Source organism: Fulmarus glacialis, unplaced genomic scaffold (assembly GCF_000690835.1).
Source record: "Fulmarus glacialis isolate BGI_N327 unplaced genomic scaffold, ASM69083v1 scaffold861, whole genome shotgun sequence".
Classification (NCBI taxonomy): Eukaryota; Metazoa; Chordata; class Aves; order Procellariiformes; family Procellariidae; genus Fulmarus; species Fulmarus glacialis.
In genome coordinates, this window is record NW_009192184.1 from 165,193 (window position 1) to 178,967 (window position 13,775).

At 36.9% G+C, this 13,775-nt stretch overlaps 1 protein-coding gene across 1 annotated transcript in view; it reads right to left on the reverse strand.

The window, feature by feature from the left end:
- CDC42BPA (CDC42 binding protein kinase alpha (DMPK-like)) overlaps positions 1–13,506 on the reverse strand; it is a 125,454-nt gene extending 111,948 nt beyond the window's left edge. The window contains exons 1-3 of the mRNA XM_009586969.1: positions 13,421–13,506; positions 7,081–7,164; positions 2,440–2,535 (exon numbers count right to left, since the gene is read on the reverse strand). Of these exons, the coding sequence (XP_009585264.1) occupies positions 2,440–2,535; positions 7,081–7,164; positions 13,421–13,483 (243 nt within the window). The 5' untranslated portion in view covers positions 13,484–13,506. The remainder of the gene's footprint in view (positions 1–2,439; positions 2,536–7,080; positions 7,165–13,420) is intronic.
- Positions 13,507–13,775: the final 269 nt, after the last annotated feature.

Sequence of the window (13,775 nt, forward strand, 5' to 3'; positions counted from 1 at the left end):
AAGAAACTTCTTGAGATCATCTACTCCAACCTCATCTGCTCAAGTAGGGTCAGCTAGAGCAGGCTGATGAGGACTGTCCCCAGTTGGGTTTTCAGTATCTCTAAGGATGGAGACTCCACAACTCCCCAGGTAACGTGTTCCAGTGTTTGACCACCCTCACAGTAAAAAAGTGTTTTCTTGTGTTCAGATGAAATTCCATGTGTTTCAGTTTGTGTCCATTGTCTCCTGTCCTGTCACCAAGCACTACTGAGAGGAATCTGGCTCCCTTGTCTTCATTCATTCTACACATTGGCAATAGCCCCCCCAACCCTTCACTTATCTGAGCTGAAGAATCCCGGCTCTCTCAGTCTCTCCTTACGTGAAAGATGCTCCAGTACCTTAATCATCTTTCTGGCCTTGCACTGGACTTGCTCCAGTAGCTCCATCTCTCTTTTGCACTGGGGACCCCAGGGCTGGACACAATACTTCAAATGCAGCTGCACTAGGGCTGAGCAGAGAGGAAGGACCTCCACTGGCCTGCTGGAAACACTTTTTCTTGCAGCCCAGAATACTCTTGGCCTTTTTTGCTGCAAGGGTGCATTGCTGGCTTATGGTCAGCTTGTTATCCACCGGGACCTCAAGCAAAGCTGCGTTCCACCCAGTTGGCCCCCAGCATGTACTGGGTTTATTTTATTCCACCCCAGATGCAGGACATTGGATTTCCCTTTATTGAACTTCATGAGATTTCTCTCTGCCCAGTTCTCCAGTCTGTCGAGGTCCATCTGAATGATGGCACAGCCATCTGGCTTATCAGGCACTTCTCCCTGTTTTTTATCATCTGTGAACTTGCTGAGGGTGCACTCCATCCCATTCTCCAGGTCATTAATGAAGATGTCAGCCCCAATATTGAGCCCTGGGGTACACCACCATTGACTGGCCCCCGGCTAGACTTTGTGTCACTGATCAAAAACCCCCTTGTCCCAGTTAGTTCAGCCAGTTTTCAACCCACCTCACTGTTGTTTATTTAATGCATACTTTGTCAGCTTGTCTATGATGATGTTACGGCAGACCGTGTCAAAGGCATTACTAAAGTCAAGCTAAACAACATCCACTGTTCAATTTGCACAGATTTTTTTTTAAAGGCCACTTCTGTTATATTTTATTTTAATAAAAAGCATATAGAGAACTAGTGATACTTTCACACCAAAATGATGAAAAACAGTATTACTGATATTTTCCCCAGCAAAACTAGCTCCTGTTAGCAGACTACCAAAGATAAAGAACAGAAGCTGCTACGTGCTTAGTGAAAATAAGGAAACTGGCAAGATTAAAACAAATTCTAGCAGGCTGTTGCGGAATATATAATATTTTCTTTGAAATACTGTTAATAGTAAGATCAGAATTACATAAAACATGAGATTATTTTTACTGTCCACATTAACAAAGCATGAAGCTGGCTGGGACGTATTTAAGCCAACAGTTAGATTCACAAATGCAGAGCCCTGTTTCTATATAAACTCCACCAAAATCCATGGATGTCCAAGTATCTGAGCTGACAGAACAGAAAGCAATATAATGGCAAAAAGCATTGCAATTCTGCAAGAAAACCATGAATAAAAGAATCCATAGCATTCTTTTATTGGACACATTGGGGGCAAAAAAGATTATGACTGCATATCAGATTTTTAAAAAAAACATTACAATTTACTAATGATACAGAAACCAAAGCACAGGGCAATAAAACACAAATAAGCAAAATCTATCAATGTAGTTGTTTACTTTTTCAGACATAAATATTACCAAAACTGTATCACAATCAAAACATATTTTAAGTGGGAAAGATTTCACAGAAAATTGGCACTTTTTCCTCATACTAGCTTCTTTCTGCAAGTCTTTCAAAATACTTAAAAACTGAATAACATTAAATATTAAAGAGACACTTTAATCTACAATTACAGCTTCCAACTCTTATTTATGAACAGTTAGTGCCATTCTTCCATGCTGCAAGAACATTTTATTGCTTTATGACATCTTAGTGGGTTTAAGTCCTCAAAAAGGCAAAGACCAATCAAAATGAACTCTTTTTCAAAACGGGGCTAATCCCTATTTCCAACTGTAAAACAGTAACCAGCAATGTTAATCACAAACATTAAAGTCAAACAGAAAATTTGTATTACTAAATGCACTTTTACTTTTATAAATCCAATTAAACTGGAGTGACGAATTATAAGAAAGAAGATACAGACAGACCAAGGTTTATCAACAAACGCAAAGTGGTTTAGAAAACAAAGCTGCTTTCCTGAGATACTTAGGGCAAAACTTGAAAAGTTTCTGACCACTCTCCACCCTTCAGAATCTTATGCACAAAATCACATATCCTCACATGGTCTGTACAGTCCAGAACACAAAATTAACAAATAAACAAACTGTCTCAAACCACACCATAAAAGCAACACTTACTAAATAGTTTTCATCCTGGAATGCATAATGTAATGTTGTGATCCACTGGTTATCTCCATTCACTAACACGTCTCTCTCTTCTCGGAAACATGCTGTCTGAAGGAGAGAAAAATAATTACAGGCTTTAAGTAAATTATATAAAGAAACACATTTTGCAAGTTGACTATGTTTTAACATTATATTTTGGGGAAAAAAATTCAAAACTGCCTCTCAGTTAAAAAGTCATTTACTACACTCTCCAAACGTGCCAAAATCTATGAAAAACTAGGTATCAGAAAAGTCCACATTCTGTAAATTTAAACAGCTGTACTTCCCTATATTGTTAAGTGATGCAAAGAGAGAAATAAGCTGCTGCTTCCCATTGTCTCGAAATCCCAAGTCAAAATCTTATCTTTTTGTACATACAGATGTTGAAATCAAGTATCAATAATGACAGAATAGCAATATAAGACTGAAGAAAACAAACAATAATGGCATTATGTAACTACAATAGGAGTTAAAGAACTAGAATCTGGAGTCTTGTGTCATTGTTTTATCTCATCATGCTGTTAGGCTAGTTTTACACTTGAATTTTCACATAAGCAAGGTTCTTGTCATTTGAAAGTTGCTGCCAATAAGTCCCATGTAGCCATAACTTGATAATCATTAACCAGTTGGGGTTTTCACCACACTTTTTGCTCAGGAAATTAGGACAGAATTGAATATTGCTCTTGCCAGATATAAGCTATTGATAAGACATCCAGGAGGACCTCCCCTCAATATACTGGAAAGAAATACAGGAGGCAAAAGGTGCCTTCATAGCAAGTAGAACAGAGGAAGAACAAGAACTGCCAAGAAATGCTAAGGAATACCTAAGAGAAGGAGAACACAGGTTCGTATGAAACAACAGAAGATAAAATGTGAAGAAAATAACGAACTGGAAGGCAGCAAGGCACTTAATTCAATGGAGGTCTTGTAACCTGCCCCAAGAAGTGAATAAAACACCTCAGCAAAAGCAGCTTTGCAGAATGACAGAGGAAAATGACCAAACAGATGAGAAACCAAAAAGAAACTATAGCAAAGAAATACAATAAACATTTTGAAGGGGCTGAGTTCTGAAGTGAGTATCACAAGAAAACAAAAGGTACTAAATAGCAAAGCCAACATACAATTTTGTTCAGAAAAATGTCTAAAGGATAGTGTAAAAGAAAGAGTAATAATTTTATGGGCTCTATTTAGAAGGCAGATGGAGAGTTAGAGAAAAACATAGACCATGACCTCTTCCAGTACACTCTGCTACTTCACAAAGATGTTTCATCGATTTGAACCATGCTCTGTCTCTTCCATCTTAGGAAACAGCTAAATTTAAAGGAAAATCAAGCCTTTTCTTTTTACTTTTCCAATTTCATTTCCAAAAACAATAGGCAAATACCAGAACTCTGACATGGTTATTGTTGGCTGTAAGATTTGGAGAGTGAAGAATGAAAAGCAAAATATCATTTTGGATTGAGCTATGCACAAGAATACATGCAGTAAAAACACAGCAGAAAATAACTCCTCCAAGCAAATAAACCATACCAAGTCTTGTTTTGGTGAATACAGTGAGTAAGAATAATGCAGACCAGGAAAAAGAAACATGGTATACTTTAATCATAGCACAATGCATGAGATAAATCAGTGAAATTTGAGAAAATAACAAAACATACTTTAAACAAATACCCTCAAAGGTTACTAAATGAAAAATGGACATGAGGGTGGGAGAAGGAGAAAAGATGATCTTCAGACTGAAGAAAAGCTGTTCTATGCTTCAGCTTGATTTTCTTCCTTCCTTGTTTGTAAACTGTTGACACATTTCAGAGAGAGATACTATGAAGTCTTGTTTTCACAAGGATAAATGATACGTAGTTTCTCTATTTGTTAAGACATAATTCACAGGATTAGTTACTACAGAGAGTTTATATAATTCCACTTGTTTTTGCCATGATTTAACAAAAGACCATGCGTTCCTTGAGTACTCTAGACACCCACCTCTGGGCAGTATGCCTAGAGCTGACAGCAACAACTATTACCACAGTAGATCATAGCTGAGACAGTAAGAGCCAAAGAGTCTAAGTGGCTTACGGGGTTTACATTAATTCATGGCAAAAAAAAAAAAAAAAAAAAAAAAAAAAAAGGTAGCAGTAGCAGTGGTTCTTGTAATTACTGAAACATAGCTCAATTAAGTTTTTTTAAATGAAGCCTTTTCAACATTACACTTCATCTTCCCGAGGCATAGTCTCCTTGAATTGTTGGCAGAGACCTCTAGAGGTCATCTACTCCAACTCTCTGTCACAACAAAGCCAGCTTAGTGCTTTGGTTATATCTATACTGTTATCATGGCCTTCAACCAGCAAAGAATTCAGGCTGCTCAGCTATTTGGTGCTCATGTCCTCACAGCTCGGAGTTAGCACCTTCTGTGAGTGCTGACTGCTTCCATGCCGTATAATATTTGTCCTGGTCTCTCCTGAGCCTCATCTGGCACCACCATAGCACACACGTAACTGTAAGTGATTGTCAACACTCACAGTAACAGGTCTGGGAGTGTAACAGCAAGCTGTCACACACTTTCAGGTGCTCCTCCTATCAGTACTGTCCCCAGTTCTATATCACATCTCTGAGTTTTCAACAGTGGCAAGTATTTGGAAAACTTATGCTCTTTGTAATACAAAAGAGAACACTGACCTTGCAACCTGTATAATTTCATTGTAACAAAGTTTTTGCATACAATTACTCTCAGAGCTTGCAGTCATCAACCTTAATCTGGCAGTCGCAAGCCTCTTTGAGTACATACTCCCTTCCTGCTTTTACAAATGAATACCACTCCCCGCAGAATTGATACAAGGATACAGGAACAACTTATTTCTGCCATTTATGTATCCACCTACCTATATGCTTGTCTCGCATTTTTGGACTGTATGATTTTCCTGTGTATTTCAGTATTAGTGCAGCGCATGGCTAACAGAGCCAAAATGGGTCATTTTCCCTAGCAGTAGTAGCAAGTGAGATGCGTTCATCAATAAAAACGACAGGTTACAGTTGTTGAAGGTCATGCTTTGTAATGCATTTTCACTCCAGATGGTTCTCTTTCCACTGTATACCCATGGGTTACAAATACATGGAAAAACATAGCTGTAATTCTTTTTAGGCTAACGGTTCAGACTTTCAGAAATTCAGCGGGACCCATGGGAAGAGTATTTTTAATACCTTGCATAGAGAAAAATCTTTCAAACCTATTTATAACTGTATTTTAATGGAAAGAAATAGCTTTTAAACTGACTTTAAAAGGGTACATTTAAAAATAGAGTGGAACTTTATTTCTGTTCTTTTCTTTTTCACTGAAATAATAAAACTTACAGTAATGACATCTGTCTTGGAGAGAAATACCTCTTTGTATCGAGACTAATGCCAGATTGCTCAGTATCTGAATAATTTCTGGATAAGGAGAAAACACATTGTGTACGCCTAACCACAATCTGCATGCCATTTATACTTCTTAATGTGATAACTTTTTCATTAAAAGAGACAGGATGTGCACAGATCAGAAATTGGCTTTAATTCATCTGGAAACTTTTATTTTTAAAAAGTGTGATGGTTTCCCATTGATCTCATTTCCTAACAAGATATAATTAAAACACAAATGCGGAAATCAGAATAAACTTGGAAGCAATTGAACAGCAAGGCAATCTGAGAGTAGCAAAGAGGAGTCTCAGATAAAAACTGAGGTTAGAGAGAATTCAATCAGACAAGTTGGAAGAGACACCAAGATAGTGCTTGCACTGTCCAAACTAAAGAAAACCCAATGGCCAAAGCAACTTTCTACGTGTAAAACACTGAGTTATACCTTTATGAGTCTATTTTTTAGGCAGTTTATTTTTAGTATGCATAGATGAAGAATTTCAAAGCAATTTTAAAAGTTAGATACATGTTCTGCTTAAAATTAATACACAAGTCTTCAGGTGAAGACTGCATTTTATAAGTTTCTTTCCAAAGGAATCCAGGGAAATGTATCGAGGATTCTATGAAGAGTGGAGTTGTATAATGAAAGTAGGAACCCATGGCAAAGCAGGGCTGGTGAAAAAGTTGTTCCACCTTTTCAGAACACAGAATGGACTCAAGCTTTAACGAGGAACTTTTCATCACAAATTTTTGCAGATGGACATTGTTATGAAACATGCACTCCAATTAATTTGAAACTTTTATCTTTCTGATTTTTCAGTCTGCAAATTGGACCTTGACTAAGTTCTAACTACTGATAAACTAATAAGCTTGGTGAGTTATAGCTCAGTAATTACCTTTCACCATGGAAAATACTTGCTAAAGACTACATTCCTAACTGGAATAAATGCATTAAAAGACTGCTTGTATAGTCGATAACTCTTGGGCAATTACAGAAAAGGTATAATGTCTAAAACATTCAGCCCCACCTAAAGTCAAGATTCCATGCCATTTTAACCCTTCTGATGAACTGCTTTAAGCTTATTTTAATATTAATCTTCATACTGTCAGTAAGTAATGAAGCATGTCCTCAATCCCTCTATACACACAGAGTCTTATGGGAAGAGAATTAACAATTCAGCAGAGTAAGAGGGTGCATGATTATAGAAAACATCACTGTAATCTTACTTCAGCTCTCTTCAGCATCTCCCACTTATTAAGTATCTTCATGGCAAAAACCTTATCTGCATTCTTCAATTTTACTACTGCAACCTGAAAAAGATAAAGGAAAGATAAATAAGTTAAAACATGAAAACGCATATTGTTTTCATTTTTATGAAACCTTGCAATTTTGGAGGTTTTTTCTTCAGTGTTCTGGACACTTAGCTTTACTATCCACACAATACTATACCATTGCCATCAAGAAAGAGTAACATCACAGTACAGGATATTCATTCTACAAAAGTTCCAAGCCTATTTTAAGCTTTCATTATGTATCACACTTTCATCATGTATCATTTCTTCTAGGTGACTGTAGAAAAACAATGGTATTTCTCACCATCACGCTTCTTGCTCTATCATACTATCATGAAGCTATCACCGGCTGTATGCTTTATGCTCTTGGACTTCAGTCCTACACAGTAATTTAAATTACAGAACCGCCAAGAAAAGACAACAGTGTAGTAGTTTCTAAAACAAAAGAAACAGTATCTTTTAGGTTTCAGACACAAGTTAGACTGTAGGTTTGCCATAAAACAACTTCCACTCTCATTTCAAATAATGCACTAGGCTTTCTTCAAAGATATAGTAAAGTTTTACTTCATGTTTTTCCACCTGAAGTTCAATGAGCTCTTTATCATGTCTCTTGTCAGTGGCAAGGAAACAGTGAAATCCACATTTTCTAGAGAAAGAAAACTTAGGAAACACAAGCCCCCTTCCCTCTCACTGCTTCTGAAACATTAGATACCATGGGCCTATGTAATAATATATTAACAAAGCCAACCGACACAGTCCTTTTCTGGGAATATTATAGTTTTGTTTAGCTATAATAAAAGCTAACATAGAATATTTTTAGGAAAGAGGGAGGGAAGACGTTTACACAAACATGTTTTCACAGTTCCGGCTTCCCTGGGTATGGAAAGCTAAGTGTCTTACCCAAAATGCCCATGGATCTGCCACAGACTCAGAGCTGCTGATCAGAACTAGACCAGACCACTACACTACCATCCCAATTATAGAAAAGTTCAACAATCAATACATTTCAACAACCATTCTCCAACAATTCCATCCTGCCTCTTCCCTTTCAAATAAATCTTAAGGCTTAAGGGATAAAAGTTCATTTTTGTGTGCATCTGGTTACAAACCAACATGCTGTCACACAGACTATCATCATCATCCTGCAGGCCAGTGACAAAAAAACACTAAGGTTGAATCCTACATTCCTTCCATCTCTTTCATAATCAGTAAACAAGCTATGTGTGAAGACAGTGATAACAGAAAAGAAAATACAGGATCAGACAGTTTGAAGAAAGTGTCATGCAAACCTCTTTCAAGCATCTTCAAATGTGTCATCAGTTGCAGCAGCTTCATGAACATGGCAAAAGCGCAGGTTGAAGGACTGCAATACTCAGATGTCTAAACTAAAGCATATCTAAAAGTGTACCTCTTGCTTAGCTATAGATTCATAGATGAAGCAGTGGTCACTTCCCGTATGTGCAGCAATGCATTATCAGCCCTGTTCTTGACACTGCTGCCTTCTGGGGTTGCGGGGGGGTGGGAGTGGAAGGGAGATAAAAAAAGGAAAGAAGACAGAAAGGTACTACGTCTACTTATTTAAACTAGTTTATGAACTGAAATTTTTAAAGGTTACTTCATGCATAAAAATTGAGGTTCAAGTCTAGACTTGGGATCCCTCAATGTACTTTCAGATTTGAAACACAAAAATAGATTGTTACTTTAGACTGTGATCTAATTTTAATTCATAAAGAATATCTACTCTTCTGTGCGTGGTACCCCATGTCCGAGCATCACAATTTTCCTTAGGAGGGAAAGATGAATCCTCTGCAGTGATACATAACCCACAATGCGGATTTGAATCTTGAGTCTCCTTTTACTTTACTAGCTAAAGCTAGCTTGAAACTCTGATAAGCCGTATCTGTAGCAATTTCTAATGAGAAATGGCAGGAGGAGAAAGCCTTAACACTGAAACTCGTCAGCGTTCAAACTGTATCATGTCTCAGATGACAGGGACCCTCTCTGCATGATGCAGTCTGTGATATGAAGCTACAATGTAATTCTGCCCTAAAGACCTTTAAGGGTTTTGAGAGTGTTGTAATTGGTCCTAGAGCTGACTAGACTGCTGCTGCTACTGCCCAGCATGAAAAGTAAGTTTTTCCCCACCATTAACCATCATAGTATAGGCAGCCAGAGGCGTAAGATAGTACATGTATTTCAAGTCCAACTCCAGGATTTCATTTCTTGCCTGTAGCATGCTCAGTGAAAGGCTGTGTTACTCTGCAAAAGACTGGGTTATTGAAAGACATACGCTAATCGCACAGCTGCCTAAATCTGTAGTCTCCTATAAAACATTCACTTTGACACAGCCAAAAGAGCTACAGCACTGCCTTCAGTTAACAGCTGGAGCGCAGGGCTTCAATGACAAGATCGAGGGCTTGGTACCTTCTGTGAATGTGTAACAATATTGAAGAGTGACTAAAGAACAAAAATAGACTCATGTTTACCAGCTGTGTTTACAATCAGTCAAAAGCAGCCTTTTAGTCTGTGAAAGCCATTAATGTTATTCCATATCAATAACCACCACACACACGCAAAAAAAAAGATCACAAACATTATCATTTTTCTGCAATCTCAGCATCTTTTGGGGGGTGTCTCAGTGCTTTATGAAAATAAATTCTAAAATGCTTATTTTGGGACTGTGAATTACATACACACATGGAGGTATATACTATGTATACAAAGGCCTAAATACACACAGAGTGCTGTTTTGATCTTCTCCCTTCTCCAACAAAGCTGTCAAGACATAAGAAAGGGTAATCACTCCTGTCTAGTTGTCCTGAAGTGTCTTCCTACTGGAATTTCTTAAAATTGGACTTCTAAAGGTTGGGGTTTTTTAAAATTTATATTTTCCTGTGAGTAGACCAACAAAAAATGATTGGTATGTGCTGATGTAAACATCTTGGTTAGGTCAGATAGTTTTTTTCCCCCATCCTTCCAACAGTTTTCCATATTTCCCACAAACAGCAGTACAGTCTGGCATGCTGTCAGACACCTTCTGCCCCAAACTTGGCTACTTGTCTCTAAGGTACATGTCTGCACACTTCCTTTGCTTAAAAAGCAACAGCCTTCTACAGAAACAAGCTAAAACAGAAGCTATTAAAATTGAAATAAAAAGAAAAGAAAAAGAAAAAAGGAAGAATTTTTTTTTTTTTTTTTTAAAAAAAGACTCAGCATTGGTTTTCTTGTCAAGAGTAGGCAGCCCTCCAGAAACAGAAAGAGAGAATGTTACTGCTCATAACTGGATGCCAAAATTTAGGAGTAACTAACTAGTTCGCAGAACCACAAAATTCATCATCTTTGAAATATCAACAACATAATGACATTAATATTTGCTTGCATAAGCAAGCACTGAATTTTTTTTTTTTAAGCAATAGCAGAATGAACTGAAAATTCTCGTATTAGCTAGAACCTTCAATAAGCTTTATACTGCTGAGAGACACTGCTAAGAGCTGTTGCCCAGTTGCTTCACCTTTCCTAATAGCATTCTTCAACTCCCAAGTTTAAAGTCTTCTTGTTTAGAGTTGTTCGTTAAGTTTTTCAAACCATGCTGCCCAAAGCCAGCACAATGAAACACCTGATGCCCACATTACTAATTTTACCAGGATAATCCTCCTCCTCCAAGCAAAATATCTGTGTTTTCTAAAGACAGCACTCTCTCACATAAAATTTTAAATAAGTAAATGTATGCATGCAGAGGGAAGGGGCATGTCCTTAATTTGACAAAAAGGAAGCATTCTCAGACTGGCAGCAAGGAGGGTAAGGGGAAAAAGAAAACCAGGAACAATGAACTTTTACAGTTATAAGCAATAACTAGTTTAAACTACTTTTTGTCTACATCAAACTTGTAAAAACAAAAAGGGAAATATTTCTTGACTATGCAAATTGAAGAAATTGAGTAGCGTAAAATCAAAATAAGAACAAGTCTGAGACTGTGCCAAAGAAAACTTGCACTAACTTTGTAGTCTACAGAATTTCAGAATTATGTTGATTCAGGAGACAAAAATTACTCCTCCCAGTAACCTAGAGCAACCTTGGTCTCATTTATAGTTTGCTGGAAAGAAAATACATTCTTCAAGATTTCTTAATCTGTCTCAGTAAACTACTGTAGTCTACTGAATCATACAAGTATTTTGCAATTTAATATTAATATACTTTTTGGTGGCTTAAGTAGCAGTAAAATTTGGTGGTCCTTTTTTCAACCTTGCTCAGATATTAACTGGTTATTTTAAAGGAAAATTAGCAATTTCATACAGAACTTGTTTTCTTAGACAGATGTCCGTGTAGGACTTGAAACTTCTCTTTAAGCTAGTAAGAAAATTTAACATATATCCTTGCAAATATTTAGTAAGTCCTACTTTAAGAACATACAAACACAAACATTTTCACTGAAAGAACTTCAGTTTTCCCCTTACTGAAGATTTTGACAATTAAGTAGACTCATGCTATCTTTCTCAGATAAGAAATTAGAAAGAAACACTGTTCCTAAAAGAGGAGAACTAACCGATTACAGAGACTGTCCCCAGAAGAGGATGGGGAAAGTTACGCTCTCACTATTCATGGGATGATTCACCACAAAGAAGCTTCCTGAGAAAGAACTAGTTTTTTTGTGGTTTAGCTGCTGTGGAGTTTGATGCTGATTTAGCGGACAAAAATGACTTCTCTTAAAAACTCAATGTAAGGCCAGTTTCACATATGATTCTTCTGACAAGAAAGCACCCACATCAGTGATTTTTCTTACATCTCATACAATCTGTACATGAACTCAGCTGCAACTACTATGGCAGCACTGAGAAAAGCTAACGTTTTAAGCAGAAGCGTTTACATCAAAACGGAGAATGCAACATTCTCTTTGTGGCAGAGGTTCAGACGGTTCAGACTAAAGATAAATTATCCATGAGTAACTTCAGCCTTCAGTCTCCTTTATAAAGAAGAATTACTCCAGATGGAGCAAAACTAACCAAAAGTTGGTTGGATATCCAACCAGAAGTTTGGATAAAGTAGCTAATTAAATACTACTCTTTTATTGTTATTTTTACAGTTGCCCAATGATGATATTTGCATGTAGGCACCATCAGAGTATGTAGTGACAAACACTACAGTAAAAATTCCTGTTCCTTACATACTACCTATAGAAGTCTATTCTTCCATAACCACAGATTAGTAAAGACTAATTTTCACACATGATGCAAACATGTAAGTGAACCTGAAACCAACTCTTCTCTGTCACATGCCATAGAGCCTCAGAGATGCTCTCATACCAAAGAGAACTGAAAAAAAAACATTTCCAGTTCCAAAAGCAATGAAAACATTGCTCAAAAAATCTTTTTCTTATACTTGGGGTTTCAGCTCACATATATTTTCAAGCAGTATGGAGTACCTTCTGCAGAAGCTTTACATACTATTCCCATCTGTAGTATATTTGGCTATGAAAAATTCAAGGCACTGTTATACATTAGGTTGCTCTTTCTACATACCTAGTGTCCTGCATGAAGAACAAAGCACATGCACCTAATATAATTAAGAAGGGGCAGAAAGCTAACGTTTATTTATTCAAGTTTCCTCAACCTATATAATCTGACATGCCTAATGTAAAACATAGTGATCAACAGCCATGTTTGACGACTTCAAATAAGAGATGGCTTAATCAGAAGCAGCAAAAAAAATGTATAGTTCGATAGCAGTAGGTGACAACTGAAGAAACCCTAACATTTACTAAACTCTTTAAAAGAAATACAGGAAAAATATTCAAACATTCATTAAATATAGGAAAAAAAGTGACAGGAATAGAGAGATTTCTCTGTGTTCTTAGAATGTCAATATCAATATTTGGCTATTGAAGTTGCTGAAAACTACTTTCAGACTATTTCGTTATCAGGATGATTAGAAATGGCTAGATCTTTATACCATCAGTAATTCACTGGCCTCCACCTGCTGACTAGAAAGAATTACAGTCAAGCAAATGATTTATCATCAGACAGTTGAAACATGGTCTTTTAATCCATGTGAACTTGCCTTCTCTCAAAATTTAAAAGACTTAAAAAGAGCTGTCAAAGAATGTATAAATCAAAATGTACTTGCATCAAACATTAGATGGGCCTACAATATCCATTATGCCTAAATGATGTAAAACCCCTACATCAGTATATGATTAACTATTAACTGTGTCTCCTCAGTGCTGCAGATTTGCAAGAGCATATTCAAACCCTTCCTTCCACCTCCTTCACATACATACCTCCCCAAAGGCTCCTCGACCAATCACCTTCAGGATTTCAAAATCTTCTTTATGTAGTCGCATCTGTTTCACTTTAGATGTAAAAGGTTTGGCTGAAACAAAGGAAAATATCAATCATTAAAAAAAACCACACAATACCCCACACCAAAACCAAACCAAACAAAAACGAAACAACAAAATAGATGTAATCAGAGCCCTGAAAACAACAGACCATTTTGCTTATATACCTGTATTCCCTAATGTAATATAATTAAGTTTAAAGCTGGAAATAATGACCAGTAAGAACTATGCCAAAACTGCTGTGAGAGAAAGTTTATGAAGTAAGCCTGCTTTTGCTGTTTTTTAATTGGGGGGG